The 2,500-nt window shown below is 43.6% G+C and overlaps 1 protein-coding gene across 3 annotated transcripts in view; it reads left to right on the top strand.

Annotated features, from left to right (window-relative positions):
• Positions 1 to 2,500, top strand: part of gpsm1b (G protein signaling modulator 1b) — a 30,117-nt gene that overhangs the window by 22,591 nt on the left and 5,026 nt on the right. For 2 of the 3 annotated variants that reach the window (XM_047809335.1, XM_047809333.1), the window contains exon 11: positions 1 to 115. This exon is cut by the window's left edge and continues 50 nt beyond it. In XM_047809335.1, coding sequence (XP_047665291.1) covers positions 1 to 115 — 115 coding nt within the window. The remainder of the gene's footprint in view (positions 116 to 2,500) is intronic. The other variant, XM_047809334.1, reaches the window with a different exon arrangement.

Consider the following 2,500-nt stretch of genomic DNA (forward strand, 5'->3'; position numbering starts at 1 on the left):
GCTGTCTCAATCCAGCAGGAGGAAAAAATACACAGAGAGCCAGACAACTGAGGACAGCCAGTGGCTGGACTCACCTGTGGACACAGATGACATCACAGTACAGGTAACACCACAGGTAAGAGCTGCATCTGTACTGAAAGAGGCGTGGCCTCGGTGTCTGCCAGTCATAGTGAAGGAGGAGTGGCCTGTGGTGAAGGAGGAGTGGCCTGTGGGCCTGTTAGTGTCTCTGGGTCTATCAACACTAATGAACGAGGCGTGGCTTCTGTGTGTGTTTTAATAAAAGGAGGCGTGGCTTCTGTGTGTGTTTTAATAAAGGAGGCATGGCTTCTCTGTGTGTTTTAATAAAAGGAGGCGTGGCTTATATACTAAAAGATGCTCAGTTTCTGAGTTATAGGTGTTAATGTCTACCCTAAATTACATTTATATTACACTTTTAATTCAATCTGATGACTTTAAAACACACACACACACACACACACACACACACACACACACACACACACACACACACACACACACACACACACACACACACACAAAACATACAATATTATTCCAGATTATTTAGGTCCAGAACTTACTGTCACTGTACACTTTTGACCTTCACACTGAGTGGAAATGTAGGTTCCCATTTCCTCAGTGACCATGTTGGCCTCATTCAGGCCTGGAAAGGTTTGTGTGAGAGTGTGTGTGTGTGTGTGTGTGTGTGTGTGTGTGTGTGTGTGTGTGTGTGTGAGAGAGAGAGAGAGAGAGAGAGAGAGAGAGAGAGAGAGAGAGAGTTTATTACTTTCTGATGGAAGAGGTATATTTAGAACAAAGCCATGAGAACCGAGCCACACAGGTCCCTTTCTTAATTAGGGTCCTTTGACCTGAACTTGTCACACACACACACACACACACACACACACACACACACACACACACACACACACACACACACACACACACACACACACACACACACACACACACACACACACACACACACAAAACAGTTCCTGTCTCCCTTTCTCTGATTATCTCACACAAACACATGCAGATAGCTGGCCACTTTCTGCCACACTCTGTCATACACATTGTCTCTTTATCTCTTACTCACACACACACATACACACACACACACACACACACACACACACACACACACACACACACACACACACACACACACACACACACACACACACACACACACACACACACACACATTTGGCCATGTAGTCATCAATTGAGTGTGTGTGTACACATGCATGTCGTGGTCTCTATAGCAACAGTGATGTCATTTAAACAAGGACCGCCCACTCTCTCACACACTGTCTCACAGACAGACAGACAGACAGACAGAAAGGCTGACAGAAAGACAGAAGAATACATGAGAGAGTGAGGGATATACAGCTACACAGAGAGAGAGACAGAAAGATAAAAAAGAGAGATACTGAGACAGAGAGAGAGAAAGATGGAGAGAGAAACATTGAGAGATGGAAAAAATAAAGAAAGAGAGAGAACAAGTGACAAAAAGAGACAATGAGAGACAGAAATAATAGAAAAAGCTTGGGACAAGATAAAGTGAATGATGAAGCGATGAAAAACACACACATTCAGAAGGAGAGAGAGAGAGAGAGAGAGAGAGAAGGAAAATAGGAAGGAGAGAAACTAAGAGAGAGAAAAAGAAAGAGGGAGAGACAGACAAAGAAACACAAAAAGAGAACAAGACAGATATAGACTGAGCGTGTGAGTGAAAAAGGCAGAAAGAAAAATTGGAGAGAGAAAGAAACTAGAGAAGAAGAGACTGAGAGAAAGAAAGGCAAATTTGTAAAAAAAAAAAAAAAAGGAAATTTTATGGAATGAGCAAGAGAGAAAGAGAGAGAGAGATACAGAGAGAGAGAGATAAAGAGAGAGTATATGTGTGTGAGAGAGACAGAGAGAGAGAGAGAGAGAGAGAGAGAGAGAGAGTGTGTGTGTGAGAGAGAGAGACAGAGAGAGAGAGAGAGAGAGAGAGAGAGAGAGAGAGAGAGAGAGAGAGAGAGAGAGATGTACAATGAAAGATAGAGACAGAGAGATCTGGGAAATACCTACTGTAGAGAATAAAAGATACCAGACAGAAAGAGAGACGTCAAAAGAGAGTATGTGAGCGAGAGAGAGATGAAAAGACAAACAGAACGAGACAGAGAGAAGATAGAGGTGTGTGAGAGACAGAAAGAAAGACAAACGACGGAGGAGCGCTCCATACACACCATCATTGATGGATTATGCGTGACTGTGCATGCGGTGAGATTTCACTCGTTTATTCTCACTCACACGCTTTCTCGTCCTCTTCTTTTTCTGAAGTGGACGCTGATTAGTGCTATCTTCGAATCACTCGGTACCTCCTCCTCCTCCTCCTCCTCCTCCTCCTCTTCTTCTTCTTCCTCTTCTCTATGTCTTTCTCTCAGTCTGTCTCTCTCTCTCCATCTGTCTGTCTCTGAATCTGTCTTTCTGTGCACAATGTGACCTTGATCAG

The sequence above is a fragment of the Tachysurus fulvidraco genome, chromosome 26 (genome assembly GCF_022655615.1).
Source record: "Tachysurus fulvidraco isolate hzauxx_2018 chromosome 26, HZAU_PFXX_2.0, whole genome shotgun sequence".
NCBI lineage: Eukaryota > Metazoa > Chordata > Actinopteri > Siluriformes > Bagridae > Tachysurus > Tachysurus fulvidraco.